Here is a 17,546-nt window from a genome sequence, read left to right as displayed (position 1 = left end):
AGAGGGGAGGGGGAAGAGGGCGGGTTGCGTGGGTTAAGTGGCTCAAGTGGGGCGGAGGTGGTAAAAGACAAATTGACCAAAGAGGTGAGTTTGGGCAGGATGAGCGGCCCCTTTCCTTCCCCGCCAATAGAGGGTTTGGTTGTTTCCCCATTGGGTTTGGTCCTGAAAAAGGAGGTTGGGAAATTCAGGATGATACATCATTTATCGTTCCCTCGGGGGGTTCAGTAAATGATGGTATTGATCCAGGGTGGCTTACACGTCGTTTGATGCGGCGATTAAATGGGTGCAGAGGTATGGCCGGGTGCTTTGTTGGCAAAAGCGGATATTGAAGCCGCTTTTCGGCTGTTACCGGTGCACCCAGATTGCTTGCGCTTGTTGGGCTTTAAGTGGGAGGGGGAGTATTATGTAGACAGATGCCTTCCTATGGGTTGTTCTATTTCCTGTGCGTTATTTGAGCAATTTAGCACTTTTTTGGAGTGGGTGGTTCGTTTTGTGGCAGAAATAGATTCGGTCATTCACTATCTGGATGATTTTTTTTTAATAGGTCCAGCGCATAGTTCGGTATGTAGAGTTTTGTTAGCTACATTGCAACATATGGCAGAGAAATTTGGGGTTCCTTTGGCGGATGACAAAACGGAGGGGCCAGTGACGGCCCTGACCTTTTTGGGCATTGAATTGGACATGGTGGCAATGGAAAGTAGGTTACCTGAGAATAAATTGTTAGGGCTTAGGGCGGAGCTACGGGCGGCCATTGGGCGCAGAATGATGAGGTTACAGGAAGTGCAATCTTTGTTAGGGAAGTTGAATTTTGCCTGCAGAGTAGTACGGATGGGTAGGGTGTTTTGTAGGAGGTTGGCAGCGGCTACGGCTGGGGTTAAAGCACCGGGCCATTTTGTTAGGTTAAATAAAGGTGTGAGGGATGATTTGGTGGCATGGGATTTATTTTTGGAACGTTTCAATGGGAAGGCTTTATGGTTAGAGGGGCCAATTGATGCAGTAGATTTAGAACTGTTCACGGATGCGGCCGGGGGAGTTGGTTTTGGAGCCTATTTTACGGGACAATGGAGTGCAGGGGTTTGGCCGCAGGTGTGGATTGATGAGGGAATGGTAAAGAATTTAATTGTGTTGGAGCTGTTTCCGATTGTGCTGTCTGTTGAGTTGTGGGGCAAGGAACTGGCTAATAAGAAGGTTCGTTTTTATTGTGATAATTTGGGGGTGGTTCAGGCCATCAATAGTTTTTCGGTGTCATCGGGGCCAGCAGTTAGATCGTTGAGACATTTGGTTTTTAAATGTATGGAACATAATGTGTTTATATTTGCACGGCATATACCTGGGGTAGCTAATAGTGTGGCTGATGCTTTGTCTAGTTTAGAGTGGCAGCGGTTTGCAGAGGCGGAGCTAGCCCCAGAGGCGGCGGAAATTGGTCAGCTATGCCCGGCGCACCTGTGGGATGTTGCGAGGGGATTATCGGAGGGTTAGTTCAGAGGTCGGTGAGTGAGAGGACTTGGCAGGCGTATACAGCAGTGTGGGAGGAATGGAGTGCTTGGGAGTTTGGTCCGGGTAAGGATATGGCGGGGCAGCCAATTCAAGGGGTTTTGTTTTTGCTAGCGAAAAAGTTTGCTGAAGGGGCCTCTGTGGTCTGGCTTTTGGTTTTAAACCCAGGGGCAGGGACGATGTGACTAAGGCCTTTATTGTTAGGCAAGCACTGAAGGGGTATTGGAGGGGTAAGAAGGTGCAGGACAGCAGGAGACCGTTGACGTTTGATCTGTTAAAAGGATTGGTGGGGGGGGGGTTTGAGGCATTTTGCTTCTGGGGGTATGAAGTACTGTTGTTTAAGGCGGCCTTTGTGACAGCGTTTTTTGGGGGAGTGGGGGAGTTAGTGAGTCCGGCGAAAGATCGGCTGGGTGGGATCCTGGTGGAGGATGTGGTCTTGCAATCGGATAAGGTGAGTTTGAAAATTCGGAGATCAAAAACAGACCAAGTGGGTCGGGGCTTTCAGATGAGTCTTTTTCCTTTTCGGGGTTCTGGGGTGTGCCCGGTTCAGGCTATGGTGGAGTTTTTGAAGGTTAGGCCTCCGAAGGTGGGACCTCTGTTGGTGCATGCGGATGGGACGTTTTTTTCTCGTTTCCAGTTTGTGTCGGTTTTCCGCCAAGAGAGCGGAGGTCAGGAAGGATGGCAGGCAGTTGGGGTGCCTAGGTCCGAGGCCACGATTCGTTGGATCAGGATTTCGGGTATGCTGTGGAGTCGAGTGGTGCTGGAAGTACGGAAGTTTGCGGCGCTGGACAAACCGCCCAATGTGTTGGTGATTCATGCAGGGGGTAATGATTTTTGTAAAAGGGGTATTAGGGAATTGATTAGGGATATTAGGTTGGATGTCTTGCGGCTGCAGGTAGAGTTTCCAGGGCTGGTGATTGTGTGGTCCGATAATATTGCCAGGACCACATGGAGGGGGGCTAGGTCTGTAGAAGGGGTTAATCGGGGTCGGATCAAAGTGAATCAGGGATCTGGAAGAGGAGACATGGAGGTATTTGCGAAGGGATGGTGTGCACCTGAATGCCATAGGGACGGATCTGTGGTTCTTGGGCCTGCAGGATGGGGTGCAGCGGGCCCTGCGTGTGATGAGGGGTCACCCTTGGGCGCGGTGGCGGTTGGGGTTGGGGGGAAGGTAAGTGCCCGTGGTAAGTTGGTGGTGAAGGGGCATCCCGGGTGGTGGAGTGCCCCTTTAAGATGTTGGAGGTGGGGCCCCTGAGGCAAGCTGGGCCTAGGGGCCTTAGCGGTGGTCATGGTGGTTTGCAAATATTGCAACTGGGCGGGCTTTACCTTTCAGGACCTGCAGCCTGGTAATAAGAAGAAAATAACAAGAAGTGGTTAATTTGAAGTTTAGGCTGGGTCTACATGGATGTTTTGTAAAAAGGCATGTAAACGTTCCTACTGCGTTTATAAGCGTTTTTATGCATTTATTTAAACGTTTTAAAACTTTTTTTTTAAATGCTGGAAAAAGCTGAAAAACGTCTATGCCGCGTTTATCCGCGTTTTACCGCGATTCTACAAGCGTTTTAGCACTTGGTAGAAATGCAAACTGTGACCCTGGGCAGTGATTTCTGCAAGTACAGGAAGTACATACATCCCTGCATACATGTGATAATGTGATCATGCAACAGTACAGTGACAAATGTAACAGTATACACAGAATAGAGTGAAAAGTGCAAAGTGAAGCACAATTAAAGACAATGACTACACACTAGTGATAATGAATGACATCATTTGCAGGTGTGAAAAGCACCAAAAGCAAACACAATGGCAGACAATTTCACACGTGCCAGGCATAGGTGTTAATTTTTAACAGCATAGTACATGTAATTATTCATGCATGACACATGGAATAGTGACACAGGACACAGGCGATTGTTAAAACGTTTGTAAAAGCCTCCATTGAAAGCAATGGAAGCTTTTTTATTGACAATTTCTAGCATGCATAAACGCAGGAAAACGCTCCCATTAAAATCAATGGACACGTTTTCCCGCGATTTCCCGCGTTTTCCTGCGATTTACCAGCGTTTTAATTTTTTAAACGTTGCAAGCAACGTTTAAAATAAAGCTCAAAAACGTGCCTGAAGGAAACGTCCTGGTGTAGATTAGCCCATTGGAATGCATGGGGACTTNAAACAAGGGCTTTAAAAGCCTCAGGTTAAACGCTGGGGAAACAGTCCGTGTAGACTAAGCCTTAAGGGGTTAATAATGGAATTAAAGTTTAGAGTTAGAGTTATTATACTGCTATTTATTCGGTTATTTATATTTATTTATGTTTCTGGGTAATATGTTAATATTCATGTTATGTTTTGTTATTCATGTTATTTAAGGTTCATTAAGTTATGTTTGTTTTAAGTTATTTAATTTATGGTTAATTATGCAAATTTATGTGAATTGTTGTTAAATAAACGGCTGCTTGCCAGCCAATTTTAAGTCCAAAATGGAGTGTGGTGTCTTATATAAGAAAGGTTGGCAAGCGGAAGGGGAGGGGGGGGGTGCGGGAAAAAAGGTAACTGGTTTAATGATGGTAGAAATATAAATGGAAGGGGGGGGGGGGTAGGAAGTGGAGCTGGGCAAGGGATCCGCACTACCCTGGTCATGTGGTGTTAGACTGTTCACAGTTTATAAAAACACATGCAACTAGTTTCAAGTTTCATGTCTGGCATTTACTGATAATGTGTTTAATCTATCTTTATACACAAGGCTAATTTCATGTAGCATAATAGCTCTTTACATGCATATTATATTATGCAGATATTAGATTCTTATATATGTATATGGTTTTATTTCACAGAGTCTATTAGATTGGGGGGGGGGTTATTAGATCTTTATAGGCATATTATATTATGCAGCGTATTAGTTCTTTATACAGCTACATGATGTTACTTTGTGAATCATTTTAAATCTTTTATATGTGTTATAGCATCGCTGTCACTAACCCCTTTGCCACCCAGGTAACACCTGCCCCCGACATAGCACATGTGGTGTTAGACTGTTCACAGTTTTTAAAAACACATGCAACTAGTTTCAAGTTTCATGGGTCCTATTAGATGTTTATATGTGTATTATATTATGCGCTGTATTGGAGCCTTATATATGTATATGGTGAATATGTGTATTATATTATGCATGGGTATATATGTGTATTCTATTGCTAAATGGGCATTTACTGGTGCAGAACAAGCACATTTCTTACCTACATAATGTCTTCTAAGCATCCATGTTATCAGGGGAGACACAGCTGGGGGGCCTGTAAATTTCTTATCAGGGTGTGTGTGTGTGGTGGGTGTAATGGACTGGCATTTACTGATAATGTGTTAATCTATATACCATTTTATTCATGTATATAACATTTTATTCATGTATATATATATTTGTAACTTTGTCATATTATACTTTATATTTTTACAATTAAATTTATTAAGACTATGTGTAACAGATTGTCATTACCTGATAATGCCCCTGATTCATCATTGAAATCCGCGATCGCGGATTACCGCGGTCCGGGACTCGAGTGCGCGCGTCCACTCGCATCCTGAATCTGCCGGCCGGATTCCTGCCATGCGCAATAGGGGTCGCGAATCTGCCAATTAAGGCAATTACATAGGGAGGGGGTCGGTGAATGGGTGGAGAGTGGGTGGAATATAGGAGGGCTAAGGGGGAGGCCGGTAGGCTGGCGATGGGAGGGCTGTGGGACGGTCTTGGGAGGGACATGGGAGGGATTATGGGTGAAGTGGGCGGGGAAAGGGGCGTGTCGACCTGTCACTTTTAGTTTGACGAAAAGTACATATGCTTTACTACTCTTAATCAATGCTTTTTATTAACTGTTGTAAAGTAAAACTTGTCAATGTGATTTTTGTAAAGTATACATGTAAGTTCTACCCCTAATCCTGACATTCATTTATTAAAGTGCAAAAATGGTCAAATATTTAGGAAAATAATGATATATGTGGCTCTTAAAAAAATTACATTTTTCCCAGTTGTACACAACATAGGATATGCCTGGCATAAAGTCAACAAGACCTCCTATTCTCAAATGTCTGTTCATGAATGGTTTTTCTAATAAGCCATGATTCACACACGTATACCAGATGGCCAAAAGTAGGTGCCCCCCCTTCCAATGATAGACTCCAGGGGCTCCTTTTATAAAACAGGAAATCTGACATTCCCACAGACATTTCCTGGTGGGAATTAATTACTTCCAATGAAACACATTTCCTGGAAGATTCCCATTAGGGAATGTCTGATTCCCTGTTTTATAAATAGAGCTTTACTTTACTTTTGGAAATTAAACTTTTCTGTTGCAGCATTACTGTGATCAAATAGAGGTTCCTATTTGCATGATTTGATGAGTTTGATGGGTTTGGTCTGACCTGACTAATCCTTTGTTATAACCTGCAACACCACTTGTGGGTCAGGTCTTAAATTTTATTTTTAAAAGGCAATGGTCAATGGTCTGCATGATGTATTTGTCTTTTCCTTTTAGGAATATATGTATATATATATCTGTATATATATAAATATCTACACATAATGACAAAATAACTTGAATGCAGAATGATATTTCAACCTTTGTGTTTCCTTACAGATGCTGATAATGACATAGCTGTTGGTTTCGTTCTCTACCAAAATGATAATCTATTTAAGTCTAGCCATGAAAGAACCCTTACGTATAGAAAAAGGGTCATCTCTGCTAATATTTCCAATGGGATACATGCTAATGTAGAGTTTAGCTTCAGTCAAAGGGTATGTTTCTGTACCTTGGTAAATATCACAAGTCTCGTTGTCTGAAAGCTACACTCCATTCAAAATACCCTACAATGAATAAAGGGATCATACCCTACAAGCCGGGATATTCTAGTTTATACCTAGGCATACCTGTAGATCAGTAAGCCTCTACATTAACAGTCCACTAGGCTACTGACATTTATCTTTACATAAAATACATAAATTACCATTTCCAAACTATGAACATGTAGAAAGAGGAGCTGTTAGCATAGTCAGTACATTACTAGGGTCCAGTGCTGTGGTCAGAAATTGTCAGGGTATCAATGCAGGGAATTGAGTTTTATCATTAATTTCTCCCCTAATAAATCACTATAAGCATGATTAGATGTGAGTAGGTTAGGTGGAGTTCAATTCTTATAATAAATATTAATAAATATTATTCATAGACATACATTCACACAGGGGCCTATTTTGACTTTGTTGACCATTTCCTGTAAGACTGAATTATTTGAAGATGTTGGTTTCGTACACACTTGTGTAAAAAATGGTAAAATATTTTTTTTTTTTCTGTAGAAAATATGAAACATTGTGTATTCATACTATTTACTCCTCTCTCTACAGCAAGCAGGTACATATTTGTAGCATTGTAACACTCCCAGCTATTCCGAAAGTAGCCAACTATTTACAGCGTCATTACGGCAGTGACAAATCCTTTAGGAAATGGCTTAGTCTTAGTTTTAAGGTTCAATAAAGAGAACCTCAAAGCAAAGTGTATCTGCCGTCTCTCTAACTAAACCCTGGAAATGTCAATTCAAATTGCTCTTTATAAAGTGAAACTCAAGTTTTATTTTTCTGGTACGGTAAAGAAAACCAGTTACAATAGGATTATGCAGGAATCAAATGGACACAGGTATGTATGGGCCTCAAATGTAAGCATGAGAAAGTCAAGAATAGAACAGGGAAGGTTTACAGTTTACTTTTTTATCCCTTTTTGTGCTAAATCATTTATGTATTTTTTTTCAGAATTTCAGAGAAAACATTACACATCCTGAGCTTAATACAGTATCAACCATTGGTTGTGTTCTTTCCATGGTGGGGTTACTTCTCACGATAGTATTTCTGCTTTATGCTAGGTAAGGAACTTGATTTTCTATTATTTACTATAAACTAGTGTTTCTCAACCTTTTTAATATGTGGGAAGCCCTTGAAATAAGTTTCAGGTCTTCAGCGGAATCCGGCTGGCAGTGAGGCGAGTGTACGCGCACACTCGAGTCCGGACCGCGGTAATCCGCGATCGATGGCCGCGCGTGCTTTCGCGCTTCCAGCGAGCGCGGATTTTATTGATGAATCAGGGGCAATATGTGACTGTTTTTTTCTGATTTCTGTCTGTAACAAATTTTTAATACCTGTTGATTAATAAGGTATATTATTTTTTCACTTTCTGTAATGGAGTGACAGGTACTTCTGAAGCTTGGTGACCCCCCTTCTAACCTTGCTGCCCAAGGCACTGCTTTTACATCCTGGCCTTTACTTTAGTATGTTTAAAACTGGTATATTTTTACTATTCTGATAAATCTTTATGATCTGTCGGGGAATGAGTTATGTTACTGCACATTACTAATGTGACTATTTTACAGATTTGGAAGAAAGAAAGAGAAAAACTCATGGATACTGATCAGTCTTTGTACAGCCATGCTTATATTTTATATGATATTTATTGGTGCAATGGAACACCCAACATCAAAAGATGATAACTCAGACATTGTAAATTCAACTAATACATTTATACAAAATGAACTTTATGATCCTCCGCAAACTCTATGTACCATTCTGGCTGTTTTGTTGCATTATTTCCTTCTTACAACGTTCACATTGACAGCACTACTGGCAATAGAGCTGTTTATACGCCTGGTTCGTGGCTTTCGTTTTACCCCAGAATACTTTGTGCGGAGTTCACTCATCATTGGATGGGGTAATGTTTCACAGACTCCTTATGGCCTTTCTGTACTTTAAGAATAACTTCAGACTGCTTTTAAATGTACCCATGCAGTATGGCCCCACTGTGCACTGTTTGGGTTAAATATCGGTTTGGCTGGGGAGGGAGGAATAAATACAAATACATCCCTTATTCCTTCAAAGTTAAATACTTGGATATGCCACAAACATCTTCATCATTATAAGAACAAGCACAAATGAATGTGACTAACTGGTACTAGCTATACCTTATTGCCCCCCCTCCACCAACTGAACCCCACCATCATATAAAATGTACCCTGTACGGTGATTTATATGATGAATAAGTGTGCTATAGATAGAGCCGAAGGGGGTTCTTTTATTTGAAAAGAAAAATAGGAAATTTTGGTGAGTGTACAACCCACCACCTGTTGGTGTCACTTGAAGTTTCACAATCAAATATTTGCAATCTTCTAAGGGTGGGAGTAGATGGCAAAGGTTCCCTGAGACTTTATTGTAGTATGCTTAAATCAAGTGCAATCACAGGAAGTTACATATTCTTTGTAGTCTGCGTAGTCTTCATCGAGATCTTTGTGCCAAAGTGTCCCACCAAAGAGTGATAATGTTAGAATTCGAGGACACATTTACCTAGATCTTTGGGTGCAAATATTAGGTCATTATGCATCAAAGGGCTCTCTTGTCCCTCTTATGAGGGATGGTGAAAATGTTGCAAGAAGAGCTCCCTCTGACCTACTGGATAACTTCAGATTGCATCAAGAGACAATTCTTGGAGGTTTGTAGTTGGGGGGTTAATTTGGGGAAAAGAATATGTGCATGTAATGGTAGACTTGGCCCTAAGCATGTATGCTCTTCTCCAATGATGCAATATTTGCACCCCCTCTTCTTTCATCAGCCATTGGGTGTCCATTGATGAAGTAAGTCCTGTCTGCCGGAATGTGTGCAGGAGTTACATCTTTACAGAGTTTGATTTTAATGAACTGTGCCAAATATGAGGATAACTGAGATTAGTGAAAAAAAAAAAATAGTATTTTATGAGCCACAGGGAGGTTCAGCTCCTCACTAACATTTTGTTGCCATCTAGTTGCCAAACCATGTTGACTGCCCAAGTGAAACTTTTAACTGTTGCTTAATTATGTATTTTGTGAAACACATCAAAGACGTGCAACACATCAAAGCCTCATACGTATGCTCACACATTTTTTTGGTAGTAAAAACAATGTTTAGTAAAAACAATGTCTTTTTTTTATACTTTACCTATGCAAACCTATTCTGTTTTCTGTCACTAGGTCTTCCAGCCGTAATTGTCCTAATAACATTTGGGTCAACATATAAAACTGGACAACAGATAAACAACTATAACCGAAAAGATTTGTGAGTCACTTTTTAAATGCACAGAATTTTATAAATGATGGAGTCTGACACAGTAGATTAACTTTTAGGCTACCCAGAGACTTGATATTACCATTGCCCATCTCAGCTAATAATGGTCCATCTCTGACACTTCTGAGACCTCTGCAGAAATCTTGTACTTTGGGCTCTATTTATAAAAACAAGAAACCTGACATCACCCTATTACATCAAACATTCTCTTTTTGGAATCACCTACTGCCACTGAAACTCATGGACCTTGAAGGTTTCCCACAAGGAAATGTTTACGGGAATGTCAGATTCCCCTTTTTTATAAATACGACCCCAACATACAGCTATATATGTATTTCACACTGAAATAAACAAGGTTTTCCCAGATGGCTGCCATTGTTTCCTCAAAATAAGGACAATGCCAGGAATTTTTGTTTAGTGCAAAACACACAAAGTCACCCAAAATGATTGTACATGTGTATTACAAAATTATTTTACTGAAACACCACCTTCATCTCTTTTTCATGGCTTGCCTTTCTCTAAAAGTTTAGCAAATATATTTTTATAACATATGAACCAAAGCTTCTTGATATTAAAACCAGGAATCAGTAATATATTGCAGTCTTTAGTCCAAACTACATGAGTTGTCCTCGAATGGCACTGAGTGGTTACCGAGTTGCTGCTAGGGTTGTGGCTATTGTGCATTGTTGCAAACATGAACACTTAAGCTACGTACACACGTCAGATTTTTATCGCCCGATAATCGCATCGGCCAATTATCGGGCGAAAATCTGCCGTGTGTACACTCGGTGTCGTCCATCGTCCGGACGACCGACCTGCCGGATCCACGGACGATGGACGCCGATCGTAATGAAAGTGAAGGGGAGAGCGCGCAGCAGGGTGCCGCTCCGTCGCTCTCCCCCTCCCCTCTCCATAGAGCATGAACGGTGCTGTATGTACAGCACCGTTCATGCATCGTGCACTCCCTTGTCGTTGGAAAGGATCGTGAAAGATCCTTTCCAACGACAAAAATTGGCAGTGTGTAAGCAGCTTTAGTTCCCTTTCCAAAGATAAGGGTTATCTGATTTTCTTTTAAAATTAACATGAATGCACTGCACACCACATCCACCATCCTTATTCGAAGTATCTGTGGATCTGCAAATTAATAAGTATAAGGCTTTAGGACCTGTAGAGTAAAACCAACCTTTTTCCACTCCTGAGTGCACATCATACTGCTGCTATGCATCAGGGGGAGACATACTCTACTGCTTGCAACCACATTTGCACATGGCTGCTGTGCAAATTCCAAACAGCAACTTTGCAGCCAAAAGTGATTAGTCTGTTTGGGAACCATGTCATAGTCGTGTGAGATGAGCAGTCCCTGGCCACTCCAATTTACGTGAATAGAAGTGACTGGGACTGTGGTTAGGCCTGTGGCAGAATGCTGCAGCTCACTTCAAGTCTGAAGTGCTCCTAATACTCAGCAGTAGGCTCCTCAGGGAAGTAGAGAATGGTAACGATTGAGCTCAAAAAATAATATTATGCATATCTGAATATACCGTATTTTTCGCCGTATAAGACGCTCCGGAATATAAGACGCACCCAATTTTAAAGGAAGAAAATCTAGAAAAAAAAGGTTCTGAAAGATTATTCACCTTCTGATCACTCATGTGCCATTCATACCGGTATTCCCCTTCTGATCACTCATGTGCCATTCAAATTCCCTTTCTGATCACTCTGTGCCATTCAAATTCCCCTTCTGATCACTCTCCCATTCAAATTCCCCTTCTGATCACTCTGCCATTCAAATTCCCCTTCTGATCACTCTGTGCCGTTCTTACCTTTTTTTCCACGGTACGGCAGATAGGGCAGGGATCAGCAGGGGGCGCTGTGCCGGCTTCTTTCGCTCTGCACTGCAGCCAGGAGGAGACACACGCTGCAGCTAGCGAGGAGAGGAGATACACGCTGCAGCCAGCGAGGAGAGGAGACACACGCAGGATCGGGTATCGGGTGAGTATCTTATTTTAATTATTTTATAACACGGTATTTGTCGTATAAGACGCAACAAATTTCCCCCCCCAGTTTTGGGGAAGAAAAAGTGCGTCTTATACGGCAAAAAATACGGTACATGGGAATGAAAACATTGAACTGTTCCCCATAACTGGCTCTTAAGCCAAGCTTACTGACCTTGTAAAACTCAAATGGATTAGTTTTGTATTGATCACATATTTGTCACAAATATGAATTTGTACATTACTGCTAGTGTTTGTTTTATTTATAAAATGGTAATCACAAAACATTTTGTTTCATTGTAGCTGTTGGCTTGCTGGTGTAAATGAGCAACATAAGTTGGATCTCCAAAAGCCCCTGCTGTGGTCTTTTCTGGTGCCGGTGGGAATTATCCTCATAGCAAACATTTGCATTTTTATAGCAGTTGCAGTAGTGTCGATTTGGAAGAAGAATCCAAATTTAACCAGGTGGGTAAATGATGTAAAGCTCTGATAATTTGATTTCTTTTAAACTGATGGAAATGTAATGTATTGATTATGTTTTTTCTGCATTGGGGGATCTCTTTATCGTCCATGAACTTATAAGTTTATCTACAGCCAAAATTAAGTTTATAATATAATTTTATAGAATAACTTAGTTTTTTTGTCGTTGTGACACATCCTTCTCTGAAGATATAACAGAAGTGAGAGAAAATCATCGTAAAATTACAATTTGTCACCAGGAGTCCTCATTAGAAGGTTATCCTAACCTCTTTCATTAGTGGTAACTGTTACACTTTGTATCTCCTATAATTTTCCTTATCAATGAGAATGGTTATAAGGACAAATAGAGATGATACCTATCAGGAGAGGACACAGACAGCAGTATCAGTTCAGAGTTTCTATTGCCTTACTCTATCTCTATATTCTAAATTGTAAATTGTTTTAGGTATACATGCAGTTTAATTAAAAAAATTTGAACTAATTGTATACAGGTGAGTTATTGTCTGTTTTACTTCCTCTGTGCTATTTAGTGGTTAGAAAATGCACTTGTGACTGTGGGAATACCATTACTTAAATGCTAGGGATGGGAGAAGGTGGCCATATTTGGTTCCTGAAGGGTTCAGTGAACATTCCTTCTATATTTGAGTCAGAGCCCACTAAAGTCTACCCGAGAGGTGTATCTTTAAAGTGGAACTAACATCTCATTTTGAACAAATGGTGATCAGGAGGGTGTTTATTGCACAATGGGACAGGCGATATTTCTTCTGCCAAATTGTTCTTACCTGTCTGAGTGCCGGTCAGCTGTCAAATGTTGCTGAGGAGTCCCTTGACCACTGTTTCTCAACCATGGTTCCTCCAGAGGTTGCTAGGAATTCCTTTACCAATAACAAATTTATACTTCTCCAGTCAGTTTGCCTGACATCAATGATCTTTTTGTCTATCTGTAACGGTGAAATTTATTCCACTAGCCAGCAATGTAAAAGTCATTTTTCCCACTGACCCCACGTTAAGTCCTGGAAGTTATTTCAAGGGTCCCCAGATGTTAAAAAGGTTGAGATACACTGCCTTGGACAGTCCCCTGCAGAGATCAACATCCTCCTCCCTACTTATACTAGGAGAGGAAATTTTCTGCAAAATCCCCCATGGCAGGGGTCAGCAACCTTTACTATCAAAAGAGCCATTTTGCCCCCTCTTCCACTAAAGAAAAATATTCTGGAGCCGCAAAACATAACACAGTTTATAAACTTTTAAAAGTTTTAATATTTCTATAATTTTTCCTGTTACAACAAGTGTGCATGTGTAGGCCTACTTTGAAATAAATTAAACACTGAACTATGCCCCTAGAAGCCTCCAGCTTCTAACGTATCATCCTGTTACATTAGAAGCTGGAGGCTTCTAACGTAACAGGGTAGATTTTTTTGATGGGCAGAGTTCTTTATGTTCTGATGATATCCTAACAATTAAATTTTAGGGGGTGTTAGTTACAGGTGTCTCCCACTTGCACTTACATTTTTGGTTTTGTACATCTCTCCATTCCAGAGGAATTGGGGTTCAAAGGAGGGGGATGTCATTGTACACACCCATTTGTACACGCCCCGTGGTGAATTTATTTCACTGGTAGATTTTTTTTCATTAGAACACCAGATAGGGAATCCCCCTCCTCCGCAGTGTCTTGGGAGGAAGGGGATCCCCCATCAGAGATCTCCCCGCGGCAGCCGAAGGGAGCCACAACAAGGAGTCTGAAGAGCCGCATGCGGCTCCGGAGCCGCAGGTTGCAGACCCCTGCCCTATGGCGATACAACACAGCTTAAAATAGGAACCACCAGCTAACCTCTTCAACTAAAAAGAGACCAGGAATTGCTCCAGATTTGCAATATTTATATAGTTAATATTTATAGTTATAGTTATAGTTAATATTTATAGTTAGTTATATAGTTATAGTATGTGTGTTATTATTATTCCTTGATTATATATTTTTATGTCATTTTTAGTACAAAAAAAAATTCAGTGATAAAGAAGACATTGGCTACCATTTCAGTGGCTGCTTTACTTGGTATCACCTGGATTTTTGGCTACTTGATGCTTATAGAGACAAGAGAGTCGACACAGATTATTTTCAGCTTCATATTTTGCATATGCTGTGCAACTCAGGTACTGTGTGTGATCTTACATTGTTTGATAGATTGTCAGATACCATTAAAGCAGAATTAAAATAAAAAAGGGCACTTAGCTTTACTTCCACAGAGCCCTTGATCCCTCCTCACCTGGCTTTCATTCAGTCCCGTGCCCTCCTGGATTCTACCTTTGCCCACCACCAGGCCAGCTTCCTCTGGCTTCTGCCTACATCACCCGATCACGCATATTGGGAGATCTGATAACGTATCCCCCTGTAAATGTAAAAAAAAGTAAAAAAAAGCAGATGGTCAGCTGGAAGCCTTCTGAGATACATGACGCATGTATTCTAGGAGTCTCTAGGCTTCCCATTTAGCCTTTACTGCCGCGGCAATTAAGAGAGAAGGGGAGGGACCTTACCTTTTTTTTTTAAAGAAAGAAGTTGGAAAAAAAAAACACATTTTTTGCTTTATATGAAAGGGCTTGTTACCCTTTTATATAAAGTAAAAATTGTGGTGATAGGTCCCCTTTATGGAGTTTTCTGCTTTTCCTGGTTTCTTGAGAGAGGGGTTAACTCATGTTTCCCGTGTTTTATCTTAACTTGCCTTCAAAGTCTAATATAGCAGCACAATAGCAAAGTACATCTGTGGAAAACAAAAGCAATTTTATTGGTCAAGTAAAGCGGGCAGCAGTAGGATCAGGCTCACACTGTTTTTAATAGGTGATTGTAGGAAGAGATGCCCCCTGTTCCTTTGTGTCTTTGGGGTGAATTGGAAAACAATTCATAGGTAACCTTTTGTATCTCACAGCTGACAAACTCCTTATTTATGGTTATTCACCAAACATCATGTGATTTGGGATTCCCAGGTGGGTTAGTTTTTTAATTCTTTGTAAGGGAAAGAAAATATTAAACTATTATGGTAACACTAACACACACTCTATTGATTAATGTAAAGTGTGTAATGATAGGTCCACTTTGTAAAGAAACAAGTAAAATCGATTAGTTAAATAATAATACCACTGAAACTTTATATGCTCTCTGCTGGACAGGACTACATTGAAATATGACAATCTAATAATGCAAAGTTCAAGATGGTTGGCCAAGACATTCACATGGTTAAACAATCCCAAATAACAATATGATTTTAAGCAATGTGGTGACATGGTATTCTACAGCTATGTCTATAAAATAATAGAAGCCCTGAGCAGGTAGTATATTACCCCACTATGCAATTCTTCATTTTAAAGTTTGATTATAATTTGTCAGAAGTAGGAATTCTTTTTATTATAGGTGTTGCTTTTCACCAGATAGGATCATCTTTTGTTTAAAGCCTTTTAATTATGTATTATGCTAAAATTTCACCTTTATATCTTGCTTTACTTCCAGGGAATTCAAATCTTTATCTTCCACACTCTCCGGTCTCCCTTATTTCTGGAGAAGGTGGCAGCTGGCATTCGCTTGTTTAACTCCTGCAAGATATACATGCATTCAGATAAATACTGGGTGAACAGGATGAAAAAACAAAAAACCAAGCTATATCATGAACACTTTAGAAACTTATCAGAGTCAACTGCTCAATTATTTTCTGAGAACAAACAATTCAAAGAATGAGCGAAAAAATTATATACTGGTGACAAGTTTTTATTTTTTTTTTTTTTGAAAGAGAAAATACAGCACTTTCCAAATGCCATCCAGAAATGGGAAAAATACTTTAATTAGTTCATTAATCATCGGATACAGTGGAAACTTGTAAGCTAGGAGTATTTTATCTTTTAATGTGTCTTTTAATGTGTTAATAAACATATTTTTTTAACCTCTTTTGGGGAACAATTTGGAGAGTACTGCCATATTGGAGAGTACCCCACTATATATTCTGATATACAGGCTGTTGTATATGCTAATAAAATTTTACCCCCCCTTTTTGGACATTTAAAGTTAGACTTTTTTTTAGATTTATTGAAGAGAGTATGCTAAGCACCACACCAAACTTTACTGAATCACAGACTATACTGGTTGCCTGGCACTAAATGTTTTTGACATGGGAACGTGTTTTGTTCATTGGGAACATATGTGTGATTGTTTAGTGTAGTGCAGTCAAGCCTGGAATAATGGAAAGGTCATATAGACTCTAATAGGGTGCCATTATTATAGAGGGTTCCATTTTGTTGCATGACTGCTCTTCCTTTTGTAAATTGGATCAAAGTATTTTACCAGATAAAATACCTTACCAGATAAAAAGTTCATAAAAATATTTATCCAGAAACACCTGTCTTGCTATAGTAGCAATAGAGATGTGGCTAAGCAAGCATGACAAGTCAGCTTTGGTGAAACAGAAAATGGTAAAATCCCTGTTTGTGTGTGTGTGTATATGTGTGTGTGTGTGTGTGTGTGTTTTCGTTGCCTGTCTGTCCTGTTTCAAAATGTTTCGCAAATCTTTACAGAAAATGGTGAAATTCCCTTTAAACCATACCCAGTCACATGGATAGAAAAAGCAATGGGAAGAGGAAGACATTCTCACTCCTGTAAAATGTTGGGTTTCCCATCACTTTCTATCTTGGTGATCATTGACAATGACATTTGGTTTTCAGTGACTATCCTAAAATATAACCTGCTCAAATTGTCCTTTTAGTTTTAGATGAGTACAAAGAAACGCAGGGGGGGAAGGCAAGCATTTTCCAAAAACATTGGTTTATGGATCTACTACTATGGTTCTATTACATAATTCCAATGTTACTGTTTTTCAACTCTTTATTTTTGGATTCTTTAGGAAAGAGAATTAGCTGGAGGAAGGGCAATGCCATTGTCTAGCTTTGTAAAGGTTACATCTGCTATGGATGCCATGTAATTGTTGTTCCAGAAAGATAAAAGGAGTACATGATTTAGCTTCCCAGCACCCACACAAACCTAGTAAAAGGTTTTATTTGGTGTTGACCTTTACGGTTCAGTTTCTGCATAATGATGATTAGATCGATAGAAAATGTATGAGTAAACCTGTATATAGTTTATAACTGAAAAAGGCCAAGCTGAAATCCAATCAACTTACAAATACCATAAAAATACTGAAAAATTTGCTAGTAAGTTGTAGCCACATGTTAGCACCAGATATTTGCAAATAACCCTATGCACACTGATAAACATGAATATGCTAAACATACAATTACAACCAACCGAATGCAAACTGGGACTCCTAGAAACAAATATTGCAATACATGTTTAGGAAGAGCATCACAATGATTTGGCAAGCTTTTACTCTCAGAAAATGCAGTGTATTTACATGACTATAGCATTTTTTAGAGGACATAATAGGGTTGAGCAATTGAACCCAGAGTGTCAGATACCTCGTTCTCCCC

The 17,546-nt window shown here is 40.1% G+C and overlaps 2 protein-coding genes across 2 annotated transcripts in view; both read left to right on the top strand.

Annotated features, from left to right (window-relative positions):
• The window catches only part of LOC140344374 (adhesion G-protein coupled receptor G7-like), a 23,289-nt gene extending 16,680 nt beyond the window's left edge, over nt 1–6,609 (top strand). The window contains exon 9 of the mRNA XM_072431504.1: nt 6,119–6,609. Coding sequence (XP_072287605.1) covers nt 6,119–6,321 — 203 coding nt within the window. The 3' untranslated portion in view covers nt 6,322–6,609. The remainder of the gene's footprint in view (nt 1–6,118) is intronic.
• Nucleotides 6,610–6,763: 154 nt separating this feature from the next.
• Nucleotides 6,764–16,130, top strand: LOC140344366 (adhesion G-protein coupled receptor G7-like). Its single transcript, XM_072431491.1, has 6 exons — nt 6,764–7,391; nt 7,896–8,230; nt 9,519–9,603; nt 11,907–12,068; nt 14,075–14,234; nt 15,583–16,130. The coding sequence occupies exons 1-6, from the start codon at nt 7,348–7,350 to the stop codon at nt 15,805–15,807; spliced, it is 1,011 nt and encodes a 336-aa protein (XP_072287592.1). The 5' UTR covers nt 6,764–7,347; the 3' UTR covers nt 15,808–16,130.
• Nucleotides 16,131–17,546: the final 1,416 nt, after the last annotated feature.

This window comes from Pyxicephalus adspersus, chromosome 1 (genome assembly GCF_032062135.1).
Source record: "Pyxicephalus adspersus chromosome 1, UCB_Pads_2.0, whole genome shotgun sequence".
Taxonomy (NCBI): Eukaryota; Metazoa; Chordata; class Amphibia; order Anura; family Pyxicephalidae; genus Pyxicephalus; species Pyxicephalus adspersus.
The sequence above is the reverse complement of the archived record's forward strand: the minus strand, read 5'-3'. Positions and strand labels throughout refer to the sequence as shown.